Below are 26,033 nucleotides of genomic sequence, written 5' to 3'. Positions count from 1 at the left end.
GGAGCCCAGTCTAGAGGCTGCTGCAGTAACACAGGTGGGGAATTGAGTCTGAACTAAGGCGGCAGCAACTGCAATAGGAAATAGTGGTCAGGTTCAAGGCTGGGTAAGAGATGAAACTGAGTACACCTTGGAATGCCTGGATGCAATGGTGTGCTAGTAAATGTTTAACAGTCATGTGTTTTAAAAATGCTCTGATTTGTAGCATTTGCCAGTTTCCATGGTGTAAATACTCTGACTATGGCTATTTCATGCCGCCAATACAATGTCACTGAACCTGGAGCTGGGAAGAAATGTATCTCCAGCACCGCCACCTGCCTCTGAGAAGAGGAGAGTCTAGGAAAATCCAAAGCCCTCCTTGGCTTAGGGACCTGGGCAGGGTAGACAATGCAGAAAGTTAACTGGAATTCTTAAGTTCTGTCTGGGACATACTGAGTCAGGGGAACCTACAGCCTTCACTGGAAAGATGTCCAGCAAGCAGTTGAATACATGCATTTTGAACAGTCCAGAGAAAAATATGGTTAGACATGACAGTTAACACAAATGCCATGAGGAACTGTGTGCAAATCAAAAAGTTAGAGGGTAAAGGAGAGACCCTGGGAAATACTACATTAGAGGGACAAATAGAAGTTTATGAAGATGTCTGAGAAGGAGTTTTCAGAAGGGCAGGATTTCTCAGGACCAATTTGCCAAAAGCCAATTCACCAAGTAGCCAATTCTCTGATTATCATGTCACCAAATAATTAATTCATTAAAGTTACCAAATCTACTTATTTTTAAAATTGATTTTTTTCTAATTATTTATAAAGCAATTGTTCATTAGTGGCACTTAATTTCAGCAAATTGCCCATTTGAAAACAGAAGGCCAAAAAGTTTTTTAAAAGCACGGAATTCTTGGTGACAGCAAGTGCCACATATGTGGGCAATAGCCCAAGAAGAGAAAATGTCCTTAGGTCACTCTACCGCAATGCTCCACAGAATGGCAGGGGTAGGAGGAAGTTCCCAATGGGAGAGTGGACAGGCAGAGAGGTAGATACGGCATAGAAGCTTTCACCTGAAGAGAGATATTGGTTATTTTCCCTTTTTCTGTGAGGCTCGTGTATGTTTACATGTTGAGTAGAAAGATCCAGCATTTAAAAAGAAACTGAAGCAATAAACAGAGAGGTCAGAGTAATTGATGCCCTGATGTTCCAGAAGAGGAAAGGGAAAGATATCTAGTGCAAAGGTGACGAGGGAAGATAGAGTTCCCTAACCTAAGTCTGGAACAACCCTGACTTAGGTCAAGTTTCCTTCTACCAGGACAACCAAGGTTTGGGAAATCCACTTAGAGGCTCTAATGCAATTTCATGGGAATCTTGTTAGCACATCTTCTGAATGAAGTTGGTCTGCACCCTGAGTTCACAAGAAGCAAGAATGAAACCTGAAAGTAAGCCAACTTTGTTTCTTGTTTTTATAGTACTATCAGTAAGTGTCTGCAAAACTTGGTTTTGACCCTCATTTTTCATGGTTCTAAACACCCATCTTCATTGCCACTCTCCTTCCTTTGTATTATCCCACCCCTCCCAATGGCTTCCTGCTTCACCAGAGGAAAAAAAATGTTTCTTTTGTATCCAGCACACCGAAAACTTACTTCAGTTTTGCCATTACTTTTAATGGCAAAAACCGAAATTAATTTTGCACCAACCTAAGTACTTGATGCCTATATTAATTTATTCTTGGAAGTGTTTACTTTTCATAAACACATCAAACTCTTTCAAATCAAGTCAGTGTCTTGCTTAACCAAAGATTCCCAATAATATTAAATCAGCACTATACCTTGCCAAAATTGTTATCTGTTACTGAAGTGTTATCAATTCTCATATATGAACTTACTATCTTAAACATGTTTGGTTATTTTCTAGTCCATTTCGGATCTTCTCCAAATTAAAGCTTAGCAATTGCCCAAAAAGTTAGGAATAGAATCATGCAGGACTCCAGCATCCTAAAGTAATATCCTGGTCACGATGTCATAATTTAACAAGTTTCTCTGCCACCTTTTTCTATAGGAATCCAATGAAGATGTGTGTTTGCTACGTTGTGTAAGTTTTATCTTTTCTCTCCTTTGCAGCCAAGGCCCAGGGAAGGGGCTGAAAAGAGAGAAAACCCCTAGGAGAAATTCCACACACACCTGGGATGAACCACAAAGATTGTACGATCTATAAGAATAAACTTAGATATGGTTGTTATTATTATAGAGGTGGCAAAAAAAAAAAAAGAAGAAAACATCTGCACCTAGTGTACGGGTTCAATTCAGCTCTCAACTGACACAACAGAGCTAGTTAGTGGTACTTGTATTTAAGGATTATATTTTGCTTTCTTTTACATACTGTCTAAATTAACAAATACTTCTGATCTTATGGGAAATTATGCAAATATCAATTCTAAAAGGAAAATTTCTGACTCTTAGGGCAGAAACTCTCACGACACAAAGTATGTAGAAATAATACAGCTGATTGACAAAATGAGGATAGATGCTTCAAATAGGAAATTCTAAAAACACTGCAAAAGAAAAAAATCCCCAAAGAACTACCATTAAACAGTATATGTGTGGGTCACTAAAGGGACTCTATTTCATATTGAAAATTAAATCTAGTGAGAAACCAAAACTAGGCGAAGTACCAACATGAGCCTTTTTTAAAAAAAGAAGCATAAATTAAGGACCTACCGTCTGTCTGAGATTTACTGAGGAATATTGTGCTGGCCCGAGGATGATCTGAAGGATTGAATTCCATGTTCAAATCTTTAAAGAAAGGAAAAGAAATTATATGAATAAATCATCTGATAACTAAGAGGAACCAAGATTGACTCAATTCTTTTTCAACTTTAAATTGCTAATACATTCAAGGATTCTGGAAACCTATAGCTATTATGTTAACAGATTCTTTTGGTTCAATTCAGAACACTGCTATTTAGAAATCTGAAAGTCATACATAAAAGTAGACAGTTGGCTAGACATCTATTAGCCTAAGAAAAACTCCACTTTCTTCTGAAAAAATTCTGCTCTGCACCCTATATTATAAAATAGCAGGACAGAGTTATGGCATGTGATTAAGAGAGTTATGTGCTACAACAGATTCATCTAAACATTACAGTCAAGTATGTTGCAGTTCCTTATTCAAGGTGATTAAAATAGGAATATCTCAACTCGTTAGGGTGAATCAGCATCCACATACCCTGCTTAATTATTTTCTGACAAAGCAAAACTTATTCCTTAGAGCAAAAGCTACAAATTGGCCATTTGTGGACCTAATCTGGGCCCCAGACATGTTTTGTTTGATCCCTACTTTTTAAGAAACATTTAAGATAACATATAAAAGAGATTTCAATCACACACACACACACACACACACACCCCTATTTCCAGCTTCCCTTGAGAAATCAGATCATTTGGCAATACCCTGCCTCCACCCCAATGGTCACAATCGGCTGAAGCCAAGCAGCTGTGACCCCTTCACAGTAGCTGTGTCCCTTATGGGACACAAGACTCCAGCTCCCCAGTGACCACCCCTCTCTGCTTTACTGGCAGGTTTTCACAAGCATTTGATTTTGCAATCTTACAAGTCTTAGAACAATCTCCAAGGTCTACAACTTGTCAGGATGGTATAAACAACTTAGAATGTCATCACAGAAGAGTTTTTCCAGTTTTTTTTTTCTTTTTTTTTAACTGATCCCATAGAAAATAAGCAAAACAGAAGAATTAAGTTAGGGGAGGAAACAGAGATCAAAATTATTGGAAAGCCAGAATGATCTTCAAATCAACTTACAGTCAGAAGAAAACTTTTTGGGTTCAATTATTTCAATAAATTTGCAGAGAAACCTAATCAACACTAACAAAAACAGATGGGGCTATCCTTAGCCTTAATAGCTAATCAATCAAAGATAAAGTGAAATACAGACAAGGATGGTCAAATAAATACACACTGGAGGTAACACCTAATTACTTATCCACAAGGAGATTTATTCTCATCAAACTTCTGAAGCGTGGTGACTTTTTCCTACATCAGCCAATGGCTACTGGGCCAGTTCCTAACTTCTCCCTGAGTACCTGATTAAAGAAACATCTGAATCTTAAACAGATGCTACTTCAATTATCTGGTCCTTCTTGTATTATATAACTTCTGTTAACATTACACAATAATTTCAGAGTTAAAAGGTATTATGGAGTTTTGATGGAAGCAGAAAGATGGGTGGAAGAGACACTGAATTTTTCGAATTTGCTTCAATTTGCACTACAGTTAGTCAAGAAATTTCATGGTGAAAATGACTCTGCAAGGAGGTTTCCTGCTCAACTAGGATATAAAAGGGGTTAAATAACAAACGTGCTACTAAATGTTTTGAGGGCTTCTGCATATCAAAATGAGGGCAAATATAAAATCCTAACCATGATGGATGCTTTTAATGTCCCAGAACCTTAACACAGAGTCCCCTAGAAAAGTATCACTGGAAACACAACACGTATGCAGTTCCCACATGCCAGCAAGGTGACACCAGAAAATCGATGCTTGGCCTCAGACAGCATCTGGACTAGCGACTACTACCTTATTCCCTTAATGCCCAACTGAGACTCATCTACCAGACCAGTTTTATTTAAGACCCACTTTTATTATTAAAATATATCAGTAGGGGTTTATGGAACACCACAATCAAAAAACGTAAAGCTTTCCTGTTTGGAACCAAAATAACACGAGACTGTCATTTCTTGGAGAATTGAGATCCTGCTCCTAAGTCCAAGAATGTCCTGGAGGACAATCCCCTGACTGCCTAGAGATTGGGGTTCTATGCTGTTATGTTCACAAGCCCTCGAAGTTGTTAATAGGGATGTCACAGATTCCAAGGGACAGCTTCCAATAATGGGGCATGTTTAATAGTAAACAACAGTACTATCATTTGGATGGTGAAATGCTATCATGCCATCTAAAAATCACATGAAGAATATTTTATTAACATGGAACCTATGTACCATAGGTCATTAGGTGACGAAAGCAGTATGATACCCTTTTGGGGGGAAAATATGTGTAGGCATAGAAAATACATTAAGAGAATATATACCAATATTTGGTTACCTTTGAATAATGTGATTGTTTTCTGAGTTTTATGCACTGTAAACACTTTTGTTGGTTTTTTGGTTTTTGTTTTTGAGATGGAGTCTTGCTCTGTCGCCCAGGCTGGAGTGCAGCAGTGCAATCATGGCTCACCGCAGCCTCAATTTCTGGGATTCAAGCAATCCTTCTGCTTCAGCCTCCTGAGGAGCTGAGACTACAGGCATGCACCACAAGCCTGGCTAATTTTTTTATTTTTTGTAGCTATAGAGTCTTACTATGTTGCCCAGGTTGGTCTCAAGCTCCCGGGCTCAAGTGATCCTCCTGCTTCACCCTCCCAAAGTGCTGGGGGATTACAGGTGTGAGCCACTGTGCCCAGCCTATTGGTTTGCTTTTTTAAACTTTTGTTTAAAAACTACTTGTGAAAACTGATTTGACCCTCTGAGTGGCTGGACTGCCGCTCCAACACACAGTGGTGTTCCCAGGAGATGCCCTGAAGCCTGAATTCAGAGGAGATTCACACAGAGTCACCAAGATGAGACTCCACTCGGCAGTGTCCACTGTCATAGAAACTCAGGGTGAAAACTGACCGGCTAAGAGGCACTCCTTTGCAAAGGCACCCTTGCCCTCCACCAGCAGCTCCTGTGCCTCTCCACTCCCCCTGAAGAGGGCTGCAGCGAGGAAAGGCAGAAGGACCCACTTGTTCTTCTGTGGAGGAAGCAAAGCAGCAGAATTATGTCTCACACTCTCCCTATGAAAGGTAAGCACCAAGTGGGAGGCGAAGAAAAGCCTGTCACGTTTCCTTCACAGCCAACTTATAACTCTAAGTCTGAAAAGAATGCTCCCTGGGCCACAAGTGGTCCCTAATGGCGACAAGCCAGGTGTCATCTCTCCCCAGTGCGGTGACACACATCAAGTGACTTGCAGAGTTCAGAGACTTTAAGACCAGTTCTGATGTGAAATTCACAAATGAGGCGAGTACAGACCAGATCTTGAAGAAAACTATGATAATTACAATATGTGTTCCGTCATGGCAACTCCACCTCTCTGGGGAACAAAAAAAAAAAAAAAGGGAAAAGCCACCATTCTCATGAGCCAAGCAAAATGAACCTGCTTTATCACCCCAACTTCACACTGAAGCCAAGCACGACAAACAGTGCAATTTTAGTCATAAAGGAAAAAAAATCTCATTGCAGAGTCAGGAAAAATGATATCCCCAATGTTCACCATGAGGTAGAACACATTTGGAAGAGCGTAGTGGTTTCAGTTCACCTCTATGATGTTTTCAATGACAAAATTAAAAGGAATAAATTCATGGAATACTGAGCTTAAAATTAGAGATTACAGACGAAATACACTTCACTGCTAAAGTATGCTGACCACTTCACTGAAGTCAGTTCTAACAGTTTATTACTCATTTTTAAAGTAATAATCTAAACACTGTTCACATGATCCTCCCTTAATCCACCCCAAAATCACATATCCCTCACCCCTCACGAAGCCCCTCTTGGAACCTCACACAGCTGGGCCTCCCTTAGACCTGCCTTTGCAGCATGCAGAGATCTCTGACTCTTCCTACCTGCTCCCATCAAGCTCTTGAAGTACCTCATGTGCTAACTCACCCAGAAGAAGAACTTACAAATTTAAATAGTTACTCTACTGGCTGTCATTGTAACAGAAACCACTGCCTTACTGAAAGAGTGAAGCCCTACCAGAGCATTTCCATCCCTGAGAAAAGACTACACTACACAGAAGCTGAGAGCTCTGCCATGAGGCAGGCGGGCATGTGGTCGGCCTCCAGGAGGGGCAGAGACATGTACGGCCTGGTTTATCCTATACAAACTTACAACTGATTCAGGGAGTCAAGATGAAGTACATGACATATCAGAGTACAGAACCAGCTAGGGAACAATGAAGAATAAAATATGTGACCAAATCCTAGGAGACCACAGAATAGCATGCTTACAAGAAAATAGCTTAAACAAAGCACTGGACTCATAATTTTATGAGTCAAAAATAAATATTGCTTTTTTGTTTTTTTTTCTAGCAAGGCTATTCAGTTGAATTCAGTTAAATGGACCAACATGCATTGAGTCTCCACTCTATGCTAGGTATTATGTTCAATCCTGTTCGTATCGAAATACTACTTTGGGGTAGTAACCACTTGTGTCATTAACTTTCCTATTCTACATGACCTATTTCATGGTCATAAGAAAGCATTCTTGGTTTTCAAAGGGCTACAGTCAATTAATGGTGAGATAAAACATGTATTTAGCTAACTTCAAAATGCATCCTATGACATTTCTATCATTTACCTTCATGATTATACTGTGATAGGATAAATTAGCATTTCATTAGACGTCACAAGTATATACCCAGAGGTTGTCAGGGCCAGTCCATTCTGCCATGGTTTTCATTCATTCATTCATTCTTTCTTTCATTCATTCAACAAATAATCACTGAGCATCTACTAGATACTAAGTACTGCTGAGTTACAGGTACTGAGGATACAGAAGTAACAAAAGAGATCAAGTTTCAGCCCTACCCTTCTAGGTTGAAGGTATAAAGTATTTCAGGAGAAAACAAAAGAATGAAAACCCATCAAGACTGACTCTATAACTCACATTCAGAAAGCTGAATTTAGACTCTCCAGGAGTTCTCAAAATCATTCATTCCCCAAAGAGATGCTCAAACAGTAGAAAAAGAATTACACATTTTATAATGTAAAAGATCCAGATTTGAATTCGTTTTTGCTAGCTCTATGGCCTTAGGCAAATGGTGATACTATTCTGATCTCATTTTCCTTATCTATAAAGTGGGCTAATGACACCTAGCTTCGAGGACTGCTGTGAAGATTAGGAGTTATGTACTAGTGCAATGGGCAGGATGCCCGCCACACAACAGGGGCCCCAGAAATAATGGGTATTAAAAACATTAAGCCACAGCACTTAGATCAGGGCTGAAGAAATAAAACTCTCAATACATAAATGTTAGGCTTAGAGACATTAAAGACTGTTAAATTTCATTACACAATTTCTGTTCTCTAAAGAGTGCTGGCTTGAAATTGATGTTTAAAACTTTGGTGTTGTATACCCCTGACTTAGAGTCTCTTACCTCCTAAAAGAATGGCAAGATCATCCATAAATTAACCTCTGAGGAAGTAATGCTTTAGAGGAAAAGGCAGTTTTAAGGAATGTCATGGAATCCCGAGTTGACTTCAATCTAATATTTAGGAAGCAGAGTTTTAACCTATTTTTTGTTTATGATGTTGATACCTATTAACATACATAGCTGAATTAAAATATTCAAAGAACAGTTTTCTAAGGGCCTCCTGCCAGACTCTGAGGTGACAACTGAATGTTCGGTCACATTGCTTTCAGTCCATGTGTCAGCTGAGCACAAAGTGAAATACAATGCCTTTATTCAAAAGTAAAAAATTGAACAGCATGTGGCACAGTTTAATTCGGCAGTATTCTCTTATACCGGGCAACCTCATTTTCTTCAATCTTTTCCACAGATGTCACAATAACAATGATCCACAATTGCTCATCTCAGCTTTTAAACCAGCACCAAGTTTACCTTCCAGTATTATAAAGGATCCAGGTAATAAGAGAGTGGCTAAGAAAAGCAGCCATCATTAGCTATCATTAATGGTCTGAAAAACTAGTAAAAAGCAAAGCAGAAAAGCACACCAAGACCTAAACAGCACTGGATGTAGAGGAGGCGCCAAAGCAAGCCTGCAAAGTCAAACCATCCCCTCCCCTCGCATCCCCTTTCTCTGCACTGCCACACCCCAAACTGATAATCACTCCCATAAATCATCTCCACAAGATGAGCTGTCCACCTAGGTCTAGACAGTGTCAGTGAGCAGAGCCCAAAGGAATCAAGAGTCCTGTGATTCCTTGATAGGTTCTGGAATTTCAAGATAAATAGAAAGTGAGCTCCAACTGGGAAGCCAACTGTGATACAGCCCCACCGTTACCCTCCAAAGACATCACTCGTTCTATTTCCTGTTTTTGAGCAATATTTGATATGGTTAAAATCTCAAACCCCTAATTTCAATTTTAGGTAGTCACTTTTCCAAATCTGGCTATGATGTGGGAGGCAATTATGAAATCAACAAAGCCTGTTAATTTTAAATCAGATTGTTTCTTTTGTTGTTACTATTGTCCCTGTCACTGCCTCAAAATCAGTGATTATTTCCACTTGTTAGTGTCAACAGGATGAAATCAGGAGCTGACCTGGCTGGTTTGCTCCAGGAGGCTGTCAACAGGCAAGCCTGAGACCAGGAGCCCGCATCAGCATTCCCATGAGAGCAACGGCTGCTGCAGCCAAGTGCTGCTACTGCAATTCTGGTTAATCCCACCTAAAGCCAACTTTTCTACTCCCACTGACTTCAAGTTTATTTTCTGGACTATTATAACACACTTATATTTAGTTGTTTCCTATTTTCACTCTCTTTCAGCTGCTGGTGCCCCTGCAGGTGCTCTCCGTGTATGTCTTTGCAAGTGTGTGTCTCTGTGTCCACACGTCTACGTGTGTGGGCCTCCAGGGCAGTCTCTCCGGGAGCGGGCTGCTGTCTGAATCGATGTGCATCTGTGTGCAGCTCTCTGTGCACACACAGCCAGCCCTCACTCATCTGCTCTGTTTGTCTGTCTGTCCCTCCATCTCTCTGTTCATCTCTGCATCTCCCTGTTTGCCTCTCCTTCCCTCTGTTGGTTTCTCCACCTGCCTGTCCATCTCTCCATCGCCCTGTCTCTCCATCTCCTGTCTGTCTCTCCAAGTCCCTGTCTCTCCATTGCCCTGTCTCTCCATCTCCCTGTCTGTCTCTCCATCTCCCTGTCTGTCTCTCCATTGCCCTATCTCCCTGTTTGTCTCTCCATCTCCCTGTTTCTCCAGTGCCCTAGCTATCTCCCTGTCTTCTCCCTGTCTCTCCCTCTCCCTGTCGGCCTTTCATTGCCCTATGTGTCTCTCCATCACCCTGTCTGACTCTCCATCACCCTGTCTGACTCTCCATCACCCTGTCTGACTCTCCATCTCCCTGTCTGACTCTCCATCTCCCCCTGTCTATCTGTCTCTCCATTGCCCTGTCTGTCCGTCTCTCCATCTCCCTGTCTGTCCATCTCTCCATCTCCCGGTCTGCCTCTCCATCTTCCTCTTTCCAACCCATCTCTCAGCCTCTCTTCTACTCCTTCTTTTCCTCGCCACAACTACCTGCTTCCTTTTTCCCTTCCTCCCTCCCCAGTTCCTCTCTGCTGCCCTATTTTTAATTTTCTATCTTAATGTATCTAATATTACATCTGAAGATTAATCAAGGAGATAAGATAATGTTAAGACTAAAGACAGACTCTTCTGCTACTGCACAGACCAGATAACCTAAAAGCTCTCATGCTACAGGCACTTCGAAATGTGAGTTAAAATATAATACAGCCTTTTAAATGCCTATAAGAGTGTGGCAAGAAAGCAAGGTAAACGGTCTAAGGCCCGAATCAAAGAGAGAACTGAAGTCTGTGGCAGGACAGGGGATATCCAGCTATGTGAGCTGGTCTTGGGTTTTGACGAGGTGACACACATGTGGGTTCACATCAGTGATGTGGCATAATTAAGAATTCTAACTCCCTCTACTCTCAGAAGTGTCTTGGTTTGAAGACACTATTATTTTAACCTCCTGCAGGACAGGATATAACACAGGAGTTGGAACTGACACTTGTACATATAGCTAGAACTCTCAGAGGGCTACGATGTTAGCAAAAACCTGAATTAAGAAAAAGTATCTATGAACCCAAATGAAAAGGAGGCTGGGCCTGGCAGAGGGAGCAATTGCCCAATCTCCCAACAACTGGTAACTATCAGTCTGTCTGTATCTCTAATGTGGTTTTTGACATTCTACTTTACACATGTAGCCCAGAAAACTCCTGGAAAAGAAATTCACACCAAATTGGCCAAATTATAAACCACTCTAAAGCAGGCTGTCTCCCAGAATTCCACCAGATTATGTCCTCTGATGACAGGCTCACCATCTAAAATGGCAAGACACAGGTGGAAAAACAGTCTCGTGACTCTTCAGCAAGAGTAAAGAAACTCAAAAATATCACGATCGGACCCTCAAAAACTTGAGATAACAAAACTAAATAAAGACCACAGAATAAATTTGTGCACAGTGGGGAAAATCAAAATAAATATTAAAATAAGAGGGAATAGATACTCTGAAAAAATAAAAGGGAATTTTAAAAAAGACTCCCTTTTTGTCTGTCTGTTTAAAAAAGAACCATGTTTGTAGGATTCATATAGACACACACATATACACACAAGTGTCTATACATGCACGCAAACACAATCACTACAGACTGAATATTTGTGTCCCCCCAAAATTCATACACTAAATCCTAGCTCCCAGTGTGACAGTATTTGGAGGTGGGACCTCTGGGAGGTGACTGGGTCATGAGGGCAGAGCCCTCATGAATGCGATTAGCGCTCTTATGAAAGAGGCCTCAGAGAGTGTCCTTGCCCCCTTTGCCATGTGAGGTTACGCTACAAAGAAGATGGTCATCTATGAATCAGGAAGCAGACCTTCACCAGACACCAAATCTGCCTTGGTCTTGAACCTACCAGCTTCCTAAACTGTAAGGAATACATTTCTACGGCTTATAAGCTACCCAGTCTATAATATTTTGCTATAGCAGCCCAAATGACTAAGATGGTCAATGAAATCTAAAATTCAATAGATGAGTTAAACTGCAGGTTAGACATTCCTAAATACAGAACTGGTGACCTGAAAAACAGATCTGAGGAAATCACTTAGAATGGAGCACAGAGAACAGAGTTACATTGTATAGGATGAACTAAGTTCAAGTAACAGGGGCTCTATATTCCATAACCACCTAGGATAAAAACTCTCAGCAAACCTCCTTAATCTGATAAAGGCTATCTGCCAAAAACTTACAGCAATCTGTACACTTAATGGTGAAACATCAGACACATTCTCAAGTCAGGAATGAAACTGGGATCCACCTACCATCAACATTGTACTGGGGGCCCCAGTCAATGCAAAATGACAAGAAAACATAACATACAAGGAATTTATTGAAATGGAAAGAAACAAAATTATTGTTATTTGCATATAATTCTCTACATAGAAAATATAAGACAGTTTAAAAACCTATTGGTGCTAGACACAAACCGACATACAGAAACCAATTTCATTCTTTCATCCCAGCAATAGTGCTCAACTTAAGAAGCAATGTCATCCTCTTCACCCTAGGGGTGTTCAGCAATGTGTGGAGTTGTCACATGTCAAGTGGCTGCTACTTGTCCACACCAGTGTCTCACACAATGAGAAACTGTACCTCCCAAGGCCAACAGGGTATTCACTGAGAAACACTATGGCCCAGAGCAATAAACAATTAGCATACTAATAATGACAATAAAAAAATAACCCATTTACTAAGGAATACAAACAAAACATCATTAAACAAAAGATGTGTAAAGACCTTATATAGAAAATTATAAAAAGCCAAAATATGTCTATAATGTATAGAAATATATTCTACTCACATACATACACATCTGTACATACAATTATTCACACCTACACATACCCTGCCCTGTGTCAAGTCATGGGCTACATGCTGAGCTGGGCACACAGCAGTGAACACAAAAGGTATGGCCCCTGCTCACAGAATTATCAATCCTTTTGGGACATTTAAAGATTATCACTCTTGTCTGGTCACAGTTCATTTTACAACCTACTTTCATTTTAAGATTTAAAATTCAATTAGCTGGGCATGCCAGTGCAGGCATCTAGTCTCAACTACTAGCGAGGCTGGGGCAGGAGGATCGCTTGAGCATATGAGTTCAAGGCTGCAGTGGGCTATGACTGTGCCACTGCATTCCAGCCTGGGTGACAGAGCGAGACCCTGTCTCTATTTAAAAAACACAACAAAGCCAAACCTTAAAATTTAGGTGTGGCTTTGCCAGGAACCTTGCTTTACCCTAACACTGCTCCCTTTTGAGCACTCTCCTGCTTACTGCCACATTCGCCAGAGGCCAGGTAAGGAAAACCATAAAGAGGGTTACAGAAAGTCCAGGTGAGGGTGAAGGACAGCAGGAGCAACAGGATAAATGCTAGTGCCTATTCCCTTCTGTGTGAGGTTTGACAGAAGCATGGGCACAGGCGGACACACCTGAGAACTCTCTCCAATTCACAACACTGGGACTGGCAAGCTCTCCCTGGCTGCCATACCTGATCATCACCCCTACGGAGCTGGCCTGCTCCTCCAGTCTGGCCTTGTTTCCCATATCTCTTCGCCGCACACTTTCTGCTCTGGCAACTTTGCCACCACATAATCTTCTTTCAGTTTTTCCCAGGCTTGACCAGGCCATCCCCTCTGCCCTGAATATCCTCTCTAGGGGAAGCCATCTGGTCTACTCCTACTCCCACCTCAAGTGTCAGGCAAACTCCTAAGCCCTGGAAGCCTTCCTGACCCTCCTAGGCTCACTTCTGTGCCTCTCTCCCACTCCCACCAAACCTAGTACATGCCTGTGTACTTCTTACGTCCCTATAAACACTGGTTTGAATGTGTGTCCCCCACACCCCCAAAATGTATACTGACTACAGAAATGAGCCAGTAAATTAGTTCAAATGTCTTCTATATGCCACCAAGGAATGGAACTGAATGGATTGCAGAGAGATATTTCAGATCCAGTCCTCGCTCTCAAGGAGCTTCTTTCCACAGCAAACACAGACACACACACACACTCTCTCTCTCTTCTCCCTACCCCGCTGATAATCCTGAAGCAAGGCAGAATGCAGTAAGGATCACACATACAGCAATGATGGGCAGTGCTCCAAGTCTGACTGGTGAAGGAGAAATGACTGCACAGAGCAGGCGAGATTTCGGCAGGCCTCACAGAGAGCTGGATTTTTATTTGGAGGACTGCTCAGAGGAGGTGCATCTCACCCAGAAGGAAGAGGACAGGCCAAGGCACATAACGGACAGAGAAAAGTTTATTAGGGAACTGCCAGTAGACATGCAAGGCAAGACAGCTGAGGAAGAAAAGCTGTGGATAAAGAGAGCAGGCAAGGTGGATTCAGGCCAGACTACGGAAAGCCCTGGGTGCCAGAACAAGAAGTTGTACTTTTCCTGAGGACAGAGGAACAAACCACTGATGACATCTCAACAGTTCAAATTTGACTGCTGGTGTTTATGTTTAGGACATTCATCAAAAGAAAATGTGAAGGTGAAGTGACAAGTTTCAATTCAGAGAAAGGAGAAAACAAAAATCACGCATCAGAGAAATATACATGACGACCTCACTGGGTTCTAGGACGATCAGAGCGACAATACCAGTTAAAGCCAGCGGTGCTCGGACCCCAGCACAAAGGCGGGCGGGGGGGGGGCAGGGCAAGCATTGGTCAGTGGAATCAGTACCACATTAGAACACGAACAGTACTCACATAAAGTACAAATGTTCAACAGTCATTAACAAATAAGCTGAATAACGAAAGGAACATAAAAGAATGATCAAATGAAATACCTCTTCTCAACAACTTAAGGAAAGAAAAGGAAAAACTGGCAAGGACCAACCATTAACTCAAATGCAGATGAACTCAAAGAAAGAATCTCCTAGCAACCAGCCTCTCCTGAGAGGCATGAATTAGCACTATCATTGGAACAGGAAAAATACCACTTGGATGCTGATATTTTAATACCCGGCAAATAACTAGGTCTTTTAACTAGGGGGCAATATTGATGAAACCTGCTGTTGCAGACAGCTGAAAAGCATATGAAATGACAACACCCTGAAAGCTAGAAAAAAGGCATTTGAGTCCACTATCATTACTCCATTAAACACTCAACAAATACTTATGGAGAACCAACTCAGTGTAGGTGTTCCTTAAGAGAAACACGACGGTGAGGGCCTGTGGCCCCCAGGGTTAAAGGCTGGGGGTGGGGTCTGAGGCAGACAAGTCAGAAGCTTTTGCTCCAGGTAAGTGCCTCCAGGAAGAATGGGTTAGTTACCCAGGCTAACAAGGGAGCAGGGGAAGGGTATAAGAAGCAAAGTAGATCAAAGACACATGAGTTAATTTTTAAAAAAAAGAAAGAGCATACTGGGCATTTCAGACACACCATAAGAAGGGGGAAGCAGTGAGAAAAAATTGGTGATGTCTGAATTTTTATCCCCAGGGAGCCAGGGAGTTACTGAAGGAGTGGAGTGACCAGACCAAATACACACTTTAAAAACACCATTATGACCACACGCTGCTGAAAAAATGAGCCCAAGGAAGAAAATTTGTCAGTTGGGAGCTGTGGTCATCATCTACATGGGAAAGGGGTTGGAAAAAAAAGATGGATATGAAGATCTAGAGGAGACGGGATGCACCTGGTAAGTAATGAAAGCTGGATCATGAGGACAAGGAGGCAGATGAGGGTGACAAGCAGTGGTTGACAATGGGGCCATACGCTGGGCTAAGGCACAGAGGAGGGAGCTGGAAGACCCAGTTCGGGGGTGGATACGCTGCTGAATTTAACCTATCTGTGGGAAAACCACGGCCTGTCAATCCAATTAAGCTCCATCCGCTGACAGCTGTGCCAAATGCCTGACACCGCTCCTCTTTCCCATTTCCTAGAACCTTTTCCTCCAGACTCAGTAAGATAAAGATAGCCTGTTACCATCTCCAGCTCTAGAGGCAGCAGCTTCCTGTACCTTCTCTGCCCCCTGTTTACTCTGAAGCTTTAATGCTGGCCAGGCAGGACCTTCCATAATGCAGCTTCTCTGCTGATGATCAGGGAATAGGTCAATGTCATAAACTTACTTCCCAAATCCAGTTAACGAGTGGTTACTTTCAAGAAAATGATGGTGTAAATTTCAAGCGCTGGAAGTATTTATCATTTGCCTACATCCATAAATTACTGTCAGAGCCTCTGATTTCTTTGCCTCTTCCTTTCTCTCCAAGTTGAGGATGTGCTGCCAAATTTAATAATGAGTTTTAAAACAATTTCCATAAATCTTTTTAAAGTTCTGCCTGACAGTTGTTTCCTGAGATGTTGGTATATGATGTCATTTGTTATCAAACTGTAATTTCTTAGCTTCATTGACTCTTTTTCCTTTTAAACTTGGGGCTTCCAGGGTTTCACTATTTATTACCTTCCACGAACTTATGCTGCTTTAGAGTTCAGTCACCAAAACATCCTTGACTCTTCCTTCTGTCAGATTCAGTAACTTACATACATATATGCATATACTCTGGATCACCTGAGTTAGCATATTCTATGTCCATTGTTACTGAGGTAACAGATGCTTTCTGAACATTAACTCTATGGGTAATCAAGAGCATATGGAAGAAACTAATGTTTAGTAAGCATCTACCATGTTCCAGACATGTTTATTTAATCCTCACAGACACTCTCTGAAATAGACATTACTAATCCTATTTTTTAGATGAATAAAGAAAACCAGATAAGGTAAATCATATAAAGTCAGACCCCTAGCACATAGCACAACTATGGTTCCACATCTAGCACATCTGAATGCAGAACCCTAGCTTGAATCCCTCTAGAAGCCTAGCTTGAATCCCTTCGTGGCTTAGAAGCCATGAAGATTAGGAACCTCCATCTGCCAAAAGGCAGTGTCAAGGAGACACACCTTCACTTTCAGTGTACAGAACCCCCATTTACCAGCAGGTTATACATTCCAAAAGTGCCGCTACAACTATTTCCCCAAGTATCTCTAACTAAGGCCTAACATAGCTGATACACAACACAATGCTGGGAATGCCAAGATCCCATTGTCCTCTGCTCTGCCTTCCTCACAGCACAGCAGTGCACCCTGCAGAGGCACTCAATGGAAGGAGCCCTCCTGACAGGGGCACCATCCGCACCGAGATCTGGGACATAACTTGCGCAGGCTGTGAGTAGAGGGATGGCTGGTGTTTCTAACCTTGGGTGGTGGGCAGCTTTCCAATCCAGCACTAGCCCCTCTTCTCCAGAATGACCTCTCCACCCGCATACTCGGAGAAGCTGTCACAGAGAGCAGCTGCAGCGGCAGTGAGTGCAAATAAGCAAATAAGACAGGTCCTGGCAGAGAGGACCTTGCCCTCTGCGTTTCTGAAAGTTCATCTGCTTCCTGTTAGGTTCAAAGTAAGGCTCTTGCTTCCAGCCTCAGCATGGTCTCACTGTTTAGGTAGTTCACCATGGTTTCCTGATTTTCAGAAGAGGATCTTCTCAGATCATAACGGCAAAGCAATAGCAGAAGGTGAGGTGAGGGTGGAGATGCAAAGTGCAGGAAATCTCAGGAGCAAAATACAGGAGAAAGGGAGAGGATATACTATCCAATCGTGAGACCACGGTCCTTCTGCCACTGGTGAGCCAGCACCACTACTGCCATTCCTAAAGAGGCATCAAAACGAGCTCCACCTAACATGGCTGCTTTGAAGAAACACTGTTTCTGTGGATGTAAAGGTGTCACAATGTTACTTTAGTGAAAAACATCAATTTTATTACATTGTGGTAATATTCACATTTAATCATCAAAATTCCTATTTAATCCACTTCCAGAGGTTTATGGCTGAGATGTAAAGACTTGATTTTCCAGAGTTAGGATCAAACTTCAGTACTAAACTGAGTGCCTTAGAGTGTGATCACCATTGAAGCAAATGCCTGGAGATTAGAGGAGCCTGGGATATAACTATACTGAGTGTAAGAAGAGGGGCAAAGAGTGGGATGTGCTGGGGAAGAAAACAGAAAATCCAGTCCACAGAAAATCTACAGAGAGATTTATTTATGCATTTACGTATGCAAGCTGGATTGAATAACATCAGGGACAAACGAAGATGCTAACATTGGGATACCTCAGTAACAAATCAGAGATTTCCCCTTTCAAACACAAAACCATTCAGTAGACCAAGGGCCCATACTTTGCCATGAATAATACACATGGAAGGCATGAACGCTAGAAAAAGGGCAGCAAAAGAGACCTGGGGTTCAAATTTTCATCAAGTGGTCTCAAGTATTCTGAAAAAGATTCCCAAGATGCTGGGGATGACTCTAAAGAGTCTTTGCTTGGCCAAGCTTTGGTCAGGCGTCTGAACCTTCTCCCGGGCCCATCTGTGCACTTCCTTATAAACTCCACTTTTAGCAAAGCACCCTGCTAAGTCAGATCAGCAAAAACCCCTGACCGTTGATGTCTAATCAAGCTCCTTGTCCTTGACCACCCTCAGGTGATCCTCCGGGCCTGCCTTCAGCAAGAATCCTGTCGGGTTGATTTAGTCAGAATTCTCCTTGCTCCTGATGCTTCCTCTTAGTAATTTTCCATTCACTAACCACATCCCTTGCTCCTGGGCTATAAATTCCCACTTGCCCATGCTATATTCAGACCTGAACCTAATCTCTTTCCCCCATCACAAAACCCCACTGCCGTGGTCCCTCTACCTATTAAGATGGTCCTTAGTCGAGTACGCCTTACAGTGCTTTAACAAGAGTCGTGGAATATTTTTTTCTTTAACACAACCAAACCTCAGGCACAGGATATATAGTGTCATCCTTCAGATCCCCCACTTGCTTCCATAACCAGGAGACCTTCACCCAGCCCAGTGGTGGGCCTGGGAGCTGTCCATGCCATCATCTCCTATTTCAGGTTGGCTCAGTGGATCATCAGCCTCTGCCACCCCTACCCACTGCTCCCCACTCCTCACATCCCTCCCTCAGTTTATAAGTGGATGTCCTAGCCCAACCTCCACATACAAGTTCCTTTGATTACAAATCCTGTATCGTGTTCATCTTAGACACAGCACAGTGCTTGGCATGCAGCATCACTTATCATCCATGCTCTATAAATGATTGAATAACAAATAAAACAAGAGAACCTCAGCTAGTGAAAGGAGGAAGTAACTGAATGAGGAGTACTATGATACTGTGCCATGCCATAGGTACTGTGCTGCCACATTCAGGACACTTTAGAAAAACCTTATGTAACAGAATGGATAACACATTAAATATTTTCACAAACATTTCATGCTAATTATTTCCTCTGAGCTCCTGCTAAAGGTATTTTTGTTTTTCTCTTCCATTTGTTCAAATCATATTTATAACAACAGTAGCTTGATGCTTACCAAATGAATGTTATGTGCCAGGCACTGTATCCAGGCATTTCACCTAAATAAATTCCAATTTCTTACAAAACCTTGAAACTTCTAATTATTATCCTTGTGCTGTGTGTGTGTGTGTGTGTGTGTGTGTACATACAATTCTTCTTCTTCCAATGTGGCCCAGAGAAGCCAAAAGATTGGACACCCCTGGTGTAGATGAATGAAGTGATGCTTTTTCCTAGGTATGACGACACTGTCTCAACAAGGTGGGACCCTGAGGGACATGGGGCATCACCACTGTTTCTCTTATACAATGCCTACAGTGAGTTGATTCTCAATAACTATAATATATATGTATAATCTCATATATATATATATATTATATAGTATATATATATATATATGAGTGAGTGAGTGAGAGAGAGAGAGAGAGAGAGATTGATTTTTTAAAAGAGGCTCAGAGATGTTAAAGAACATTCCTAAGTTCACACAGCTGCCAAGTGGCAGGGAGACACTAGGTCAGGGATATCAGGGAGTTCTACCTGAAACAAAGGCCATTCTTTCCCATGACACTATGCTGCCTCACCAAGGCAGAGATGCTGTTAACATCCCCTGCTGTTCCACTAGCGTGCAATGGAGGTTTTCACAGCTTTTGTATCTTTTTTCCAGGCTATCAGATGTTGTTTTAGGCTGCATTTATATCTACCTCAGCCAGTAATCCTTTTTTTCCCCCTCCTTTTAATTAGCTAGGGACTAGAAGATCAGTTAGCTATACTTGTTAGTCCTGGTATGAAGTACTCCCTCCAAGTACGTATTGCCTCCAAGTACCCAACACAAAGAGAGCCCCAAGCAGGTGCTCATCCAGTACACATCCGATTCAATAACCAGTATGTTAATTATCTGCCCATTCCTCAACTTCCAGGCAAGTCATGATAGTGCAATGAGAGCATGCTCTATAGGGGGTCAGCTGGTGCAGGAGGTGGAACCCGCTACTAGCCTGGGAGGAGTTCTGAGAAAACTCTGCATCCTCTACCGTATTACTTCCTTTGTTTGTACCCCTATAAGACAGGGTCCCACCTTGTCGAAACAAAGTGCAGCCCTGTCAAAATAGTATCATCATGCCTGGGAAGAAGTGTCACTTCATTCGTCTACACAAGGATGTCCAATCTTTTGGTTTCCCTGGGTCACACTGGAAGAAAAAGAATTGTCTTGGGCCACACATACAATACAGTAACACTAACAATAGTTGATGAGCAAAAACCAAAAAACAAAATGCAAAAAAAGGTCATAATGTTTCAAGAAAGTTTACAAATTTGTGTTGGGCTGCACTCCTGGGCCACATGCGGCCTGCAGGCTGCAGGTTGGACAAGCTTGGTCTACACCTTTGGAAGAGATTCTGTGGCCTCTCAGACAGTAGTGCTGGCCCAGGAGCCTCTTGACTCTCAGCTTTGCCTCTCACGGTGTATCTGCATCACTCCGGATTCAACTAAGAAATCCCATCTGAACAGATTTCCATCTATTTTTACCCTCTTCTGAACTAAAGCTTCATTTTAATCATCATTTTAAACAAGCTTTTTTACAAAATATGATGGGCTTCCCTCCATGTGCTAAGCAGAATTTGTTCTTCTCTGTGGCTCAGCCTTGAAGTCCTCCGCTGATAGAGGTAGCTTCTGCTTCTCAGGTTTGGTCTTTCTGTCCCCTGCCTCCCTATCTGCCCCTCACTCTCCCTTCCATTTTCTGCTCTGAATCAACTAAGGGCTGAGAAAGGACACTCTCTCCTTCTTTAGAAGTGAATGCAAAGAGGAGCCTGAAGAGCCTCAGTTCCCTGAAAGAGGAAAGACTTGTGAAAAAGACTCACGGGCAGGCCTGGGAGCAGTGGTTAAGAGTTTCAGTGCACACAATTCAGGACGGGCTTGGCTCACACCCTCATATGTCCCTGGCATTCCACACAGCTGAGGCTACAGACGCGGAAGGTAAGATTACAGTACTTATTTTGCTTGTCATCTGTCTCTTCCCTCCTCCCACACTGGAATGTAATTTCTGAGGAAAGGGACCGTCTCCTTTGTTCACTGCAGAATCCTCAGTGCCAAAGAGAAAACCCTGGTCAGAAGCTAACCCAGAATGGGAATACTAAGGTGCCACCCTAACCCTGCAACCAGATTCTCAATAAATATTTATTGAATGAGGAATTACTGAATAACATTTCTAATTAAAATTCCTCTTCTATAAACAATATCCTTATAAACTCTATATGGTCCGGAACAAGTAAACTGAAAAAAGAGAATTCCAACAAACTGTGGACGCAGGGAGAAAGCTGAGATTCTCTCCACCCTTGGAAGAGGGAAAGGACAGTGTCATCACACCAACACATTACAGCTATGCTGCCTCAGGGATCAGCAACTCTGAGGTGCAATGGGTGGGGTCTTTGGGACACTGACATACCCACAAAGCCCAATTCCTCTACAGTAGTCAAGCACAAGTATGCAGAAACAACTCGTAAGAAAACACAAAACACCACTTTTTCCCCCTTTTAGGGAGGAAGGTACTACTTCCAATTTTCTTTTAAACAAAGAACACATACATAATGTCCTGCTCCACATCTTCCCCAACTCAAAAAACATGGGAAAAGAGAAACCAAAAAGAGGAATAGTTAAAACAACAGGAGAAAAAAATTCAGAAGGAATCCAACTCGTATTTCTGCATTCATGATTCCCCCATAAGAGAATTTAAAAATACAAGTATGGGCTGGGCACGGTGGCTCACGCCTATAATCCCAGCACTTTGGGAGGCCAAGACTGGCGGATCACGAGGTCAGGAGATCAAGACCATCCTGGCTAACAGGGTGAAACCCTGTGTCTACTAAAAATACAAAAAAATTAGCTGGACTTGGTGGCGGGCACCTGTAGTCCCAGCTACTCAGGGAACGGAGGCAGGTGAATGGTGTGAATCTGGGAGGTGAAGCTTGCAGTGAGCTGAGATCGTGCCACTGCACTCCAGCCTGGGCAACAGAGCGAGACTCCATCTCAAAAAAAAAAAAAAAAAAAAAAAAACTACGAATTTGGGTTACAGTAGAGTGTGCAGGATCCAACATGGAGATGAAACATATAGATCTGTTTTATGGTACCATTACAACTGATTTCAAGCAAGGTGCATCTTCTGTCCAGACACAGGAAACACAGAGGGGCAAGGCCTCCCTGGGCTGAGTTCTGCCCATCCAGCAAGAAAGAATAGGCAGGTGTACACATGAGAGAGACCTGTGGACAACGCGACCACAAGTGAGAAAGGCAGCACCAGGCTGCGACAGGACTGAAGCAAGGCAGTCATCTGTGGAGACTTTAATGAGGGCGCCATCCTCACTAAAGAGGGACATTCAGATTGAAAAGAACCAACACTGAAATCATGGCTACATAATCAGAAATCACCTCAAAGAGAATAAAAAGGAGAAAGCACATAAAGAAACTAATATTTTTAAAGGTTATACATCAAACATGAAAAAGAACATGTAATTCAGGACAAATACAGTGGAGCCAATCTGTAAGAAAACTTTGATTGGATGGCTAAACCAAAATGTGAATACTAAGGTAGTTTCCCCCGCCTCCATTTTCATAGGAGAACAAAGAGCTTGTTCACTATGTGAATCACAAGGCATAATATTAACAGGTGACAGAGAAAGCACAACAATTCAACCTCTTTTTACAGACATGTATATCCCACAGACTCTAAGGGTTATTTTTTTGACCCGTGAATGGTGTTCTAGGCCACGTCTATGATTCCTGATGGCCAAGCTCACAGGCATATCTGCAAGTGAAGTAATCACCTACGGTATTTTCCTCACTTTCAGACCTGATACATATTTTAAGGGAAAAAAAATTGAAAATTTATTTCCTACTTCATTCTGTAACTTTAAACTGCCTTTCAAACATTCCAGTTCTTGAGAAAGTAGAAAGGCAATACTGTAGCCTCTGAGGGTCACCTCAGACACAAGGAAATGTGATGCATAACTAATGATAAAATTTGAGATGCCACTATCAAGGCAGAGCGGTTCTGAATTTAATCAAGTCCGTCAAGCTTTGGAAGGATGGATAATAGGCAACCAGACGGACAAGATTTGCATTCAGAAAAGCTACCCTGAAAGATATAAACGAATGTGCCTCCGAATCCTGTGGTCAATGATCTGCTGCCCAGCTTAATAAAACTTGAATTAAAACAATCACAAAACCAAAAATGTTTAAACAATTCATTTCACTTATACAGCTGAATCAATAATAAGGCAATTAGCCCAGCACAACAGAAGCTCCATTCTCTTTCTTTTTTGTTCCATGTGAGTGCTCAAGAAGCACATGGCTGCCACATCCAGCTCTGGTCTCGGCTACACTGAGGGAGACAGAGACGGAGATGCAGTGGGAGCAAGAAGACAGGAAGTATCTCTCCATAAGCTGGTGAATGGTGAATGTAACTTTACAACCTTCAACACATGTGTGAGTGCAATTACATACATACCAGTACACACAACTGTCACTCTCCTGCAAAACCTGAGCCATTGAGACACGGGGAAAAATATGAGCAGAAAAATACTGGGCTGTGATACTGCAGCAAGGTACCTAAAGTTGACTATTTTAAGTCATCATGACTATAAAAGAAAAATAAAGCTGGGCACAGGAGCTCATGCCTGTAATCCCAATACTTTGGGAAGCTAAGCTAAGGTGGGAGGATTGCTTGAGACCAGGATTTTGGAGCTGCAGTGAGCTATGATTGTGCCATCACCCTCCAGTGTGGGCAACACAGCGAGACCTTGTCCTAAAAAAAAAAGGAAGCATCCCTTGGAGCCATGAGAGGATCACTGAGATTTTCTGGTCTGTTAACCATGTAAATAATGTTCAATAAAATATGCCAAGAGCCATGGGCGTGGCACCGCGGTCCTGGTTCATGTTCTCTCAAGACTCAGAGAGAAAACACGAGAGAAAGGGAAGAGGAGACAGTGAGCACTGGGCCTTATGAATGCTCGGTCATGTTGAAGATCCTGAGGCTCTCAAGGCCCCACGGTGCACTTGAGGAAACTAAAACTCAGAGAGGGTCACTTGCCCCCGGTCCCAAGGCCATTACAAAAGAGTGGGAATTCAGAACCACCTCTTCCCACCAAGCCAGCTCACGTGCTGAGCCTCCCTGTGCTGGCTTAGTTAACAATGACCTCAGGGACAGCATTTTCTTCCCTTGTTTGATGGAAGTGGAGGCAGGACCCTCTAGTAGATTCCCTGTGCTAGAGAACAGGAGTAGGAAAATCCACATATCCTGTTGTTTTCCTACTGTAATCTGCCAAGTTTGGTAACATTTGATTTTAAAGGCAGTATTTTTTTCAGCATTCCAAGAAATCCAAGATCAATAATATACTTTTATTTTCTATTTTTAAGCTCCAGTCAATCAATGTGACTAGGCTGAAAATAAGAAATGCTACTTGTTGCCATGATACAATGAACCTGCTCTTTGGGAAAAGAGTGTTGTCTGCTATTAGTTTGATTTCAATGATGGTTTCACCTGGTGAGGGGAGGTAGCATTTTCTGTCCACATGAGTTAATTAAGATGAAGTTCTTCAACGGTTATTGTATGGAATGGAAGGGTACACTGCATTCAGGGAAGGTTTTCAGGTTCATCAGGCCCTCCTGAAAACCCTCTAGTCAAAATCTCTTTCCATTTGGTATTTGCAGCTGGTCATATCACCCTTCTGAGAAGTTACAGTGGGGCAAGTTTTGTTGGAAGTTACTGTCAAGCTCCCTTCCCAAGCACTCACTGGCCTTCCTCTTACCCTGGCAGAAGCATCTTGGTAAGGAGGACAATTCCACAAGAAAGCCAGGAGGAAGGCTGCTGCCAGAGAGCACATCCGCCTCCAGGCTTACTAAGGATGCTGTGCACGCACCACCTCCCTGGGCACCTCATGCAGGGCCCCACTGGCTGGTTAAAGGCAAAGGGCAGGGGAAGCCACTGAGGTTCACAAAACCCGAAGGAAGCCATCGGACTGACACTTTTAACTGATCCTTCTAGCAGCTGTGGAAGATGCTCCTCTGCTGATGGAAAACTTGCTTTCCTCCCCTAACTCTACCAGGCTCCAGGTTTTTAAGGGGCAAGTGTCAGAGTGCAAAGCCTCATTTCACCCTGGTTGACTTCTGCTTGTGCCACAGTTTCTGGGGCGGGGGCGTTCACAGTCCACCCCAGGTGAACAGCCTTTGGTAAACCTGCACTGAACCACTTCGGTGGAGTCTTTCCTGCAGATCATGTGCCTCTCCTCCAGATGCCTTGGTGTCCTTCAGGACAAGCGAAGCTGGAATAGCTTCTATGCTGCTGGACTGTGAGACCCTGGACCTGGGGGCCACCCAGAAGTGGCTGTGTCCAAGCTTGACCACTGGTAGTTGTGTGTCATTGGGTAGGGTACTTAGCTTCCTTATGTCTCACTCAGGTACTGCCAGGATGAATGAGTACAAGATTCCCACCCACACACAGGAAAAGTAAAGGCAGTCAGGGAAATAAGCCATGTGTTCCTCTGAATTCACTGCATGTCACAGTATAGTACAGTGTTTTTCAAACTATGAGTTGGAGCCTCTAGGAGATTATGAAATCAATTTAGAGGATAATGGCTCATCTTTTTAAAAAAATGGAATGAAACAGAAAGTTCAGAATATAACATTATGAAATGCATAAAGACAAATATTGTTTCATGTGTGTTTATCAGTAAGAAACAAACTGGATTCAAATGTAAATTTTTTTACTATAGATCTTAGTTTAAAAATTGGCAAATCATGTATATAGCAGTAAAACGTCAGTATGGTCTGAGCCCCAGGTGTGGAATGCCGTACAAACTACTGTCTGAAGACGTCTTCAAC

At 42.4% G+C, this 26,033-nt stretch overlaps 1 protein-coding gene across 8 annotated transcripts in view; it reads right to left on the bottom strand.

Moving 5' to 3' along the window:
• The window catches only part of CCNY (cyclin Y), a 322,018-nt gene that overhangs the window by 88,917 nt on the left and 207,068 nt on the right, over nucleotides 1-26,033 (bottom strand). For 7 of the 8 annotated variants that reach the window (XM_017848398.1, XM_017848399.1, XM_017848394.1 and 4 more), the window contains one exon: nucleotides 2,702-2,776. In XM_017848398.1, coding sequence (XP_017703887.1) covers nucleotides 2,702-2,768 — 67 coding nt within the window. In that variant the 5' untranslated portion in view covers nucleotides 2,769-2,776. Of the gene's footprint in view, nucleotides 1-2,701; nucleotides 2,777-26,033 lie in introns of those variants that run through there. The other variant, XM_017848401.1, reaches the window with a different exon arrangement.

This window comes from Rhinopithecus bieti, unplaced genomic scaffold (assembly GCF_001698545.2).
Source record: "Rhinopithecus bieti isolate Rb0 unplaced genomic scaffold, ASM169854v2 scaffold_30965, whole genome shotgun sequence".
NCBI lineage: Eukaryota > Metazoa > Chordata > Mammalia > Primates > Cercopithecidae > Rhinopithecus > Rhinopithecus bieti.
The sequence above is the reverse complement of the archived record's forward strand: the minus strand, read 5'-3'. Positions and strand labels throughout refer to the sequence as shown.